General features: G+C 48.1%; 1 protein-coding gene across 1 annotated transcript in view; it reads left to right on the top strand.

The window, feature by feature from the left end:
- LOC310817126 (myosin phosphatase Rho interacting protein) overlaps window positions 1–1,542 on the top strand; it is a gene marked incomplete at its 5' end in the record, with an annotated part of 30,427 nt that overhangs the window by 1,270 nt on the left and 27,615 nt on the right. Inside the window, one exon of the mRNA XM_083687563.1 lies at window positions 1,261–1,317. Coding sequence (XP_083543689.1) covers window positions 1,261–1,317 — 57 coding nt within the window. The remainder of the gene's footprint in view (window positions 1–1,260; window positions 1,318–1,542) is intronic.

Genomic DNA, 1,542 nt, shown 5'->3' with positions numbered 1-1,542 from the left:
CTTTATTAGGAACGCCTGGACACCTTCTCCTGGTGGAGGAACGCCTGTACACCTTCTCCTGGTGGAGGAACGCCTGTACACCTTCTCCTGGTGGAGGTGGTGGAACACCTGTACACCTTCTCATGGTGGAGGTGGTGTAACGGTGTGGGGAATGTTTTCTTGGCACACTTTGGGCCCATTAATACCAATCAATCATCACTTGAATTCCACAGCCTATTTGAGTGTTGTTGCTGACCATGTGCATCCCTTCATGGCCACAATTGACCCATCTTCTAATGGCTCCTTCCAGCGTGATAATGCACCATGTCACAAAGCAAAAGTCGCCTCAAACTGGTTTCATGAACATGACAATGAGTTCAGTGTTCTTCAGTGGCGTTCCCAGTCAGCGGATCTGAATCCAGTAGAACACCTTTGGGATGTGGTAGAACAGGAGATTCACAGCTTGAAAGTGAACCTGAAAAATCTGCAGGAATTGCGTGATGCAATCATGTCATCATGGACCAGAATCTCAAAGGAATGTTTCCAACATCTTGTGGAATCAATGGCACGAAGAATTGAGGCTGTTTTGAGAACAAAAGGAGGCCCTACCCAGTATTAGTATAGTGTTCCTAATAAAGTGTTCGGTGAGTGTGTGTGTGTGTATATGTATGTGTGTGTGTATATATATATGTGTGTGTGTATATATATATGTATGTGTGTGTGTATAACAGCCATACTGGTCTGTCTGATGTCCATGCTGTCCAGACTACATGGTTGAGATGTGAAGCTGTTCTCCACCACTCTGCTCCTGATGACTCTGCCTGGCAGCGATCCATCTGTCCATCATTGGTTACCAGGAGAGGCTGGCGGAGGTAGAAATCGGAGGACGGGGGAGGCTGGTGGAGGTAGAAATCGGAGGACAGGCTCATTGTAATGCATGGAATGAAATAAGGAATGGTATCAAACACAGTTCCATTCCATGTATTACTGTCTGTCTGTGACGTGTGTTTGACACCATTCCTCATTCCATTCCATTCCATGCATTACAATGAGCCCGTCCTCCGATTTCTACCTCCACCAGCCTCCCCCGTCCTCCGATTTCTACCTCCGCCAGCCTCTCCTGGTCAGTTACCCTAACCTCTAGGAGTAACGTTGTCAAGGGTCCTCTCTCCCTGATTGGCTGAACCAATGTACACCCCTCAGCTCTAGGCTCTGTATCATTGGTTAGAATTGGTTAATAAGCCCTGCCCCCTGACTGAGACGGCTGTGTGTGATTGGCAGGCCCGAGTGACTCCTCCCAGCCGCCGGCCCTCGGTGGGAGGTGTGAACGGCCACGCTGTGAGTTAACCCCCGACGCCCCCCTGCCTAATCCATAATCTCAATCCATAATCTCAATCCCTAATCTATAATCTATAATCTGCCATTCTAATCAATTCAGATGCAGGGGATGAATGTGGATGCAGGCTATGTGTGTTTCTTTCTCTGGGTTCCTTTGAAGTAATCTGTGTGTGTGTGTGTGTGTGTGTGTGTGTTCTGTTTGAGAGGTGGGCTAGAGGTAATCTG

This window comes from Argentina silus (assembly GCF_951799395.1).
Source record: "Argentina silus genome assembly, chromosome: 16".
NCBI lineage: Eukaryota > Metazoa > Chordata > Actinopteri > Argentiniformes > Argentinidae > Argentina > Argentina silus.
Note: the sequence above shows the minus strand (reverse complement) of the source record. Positions and strands in the feature narration are given on the sequence as shown.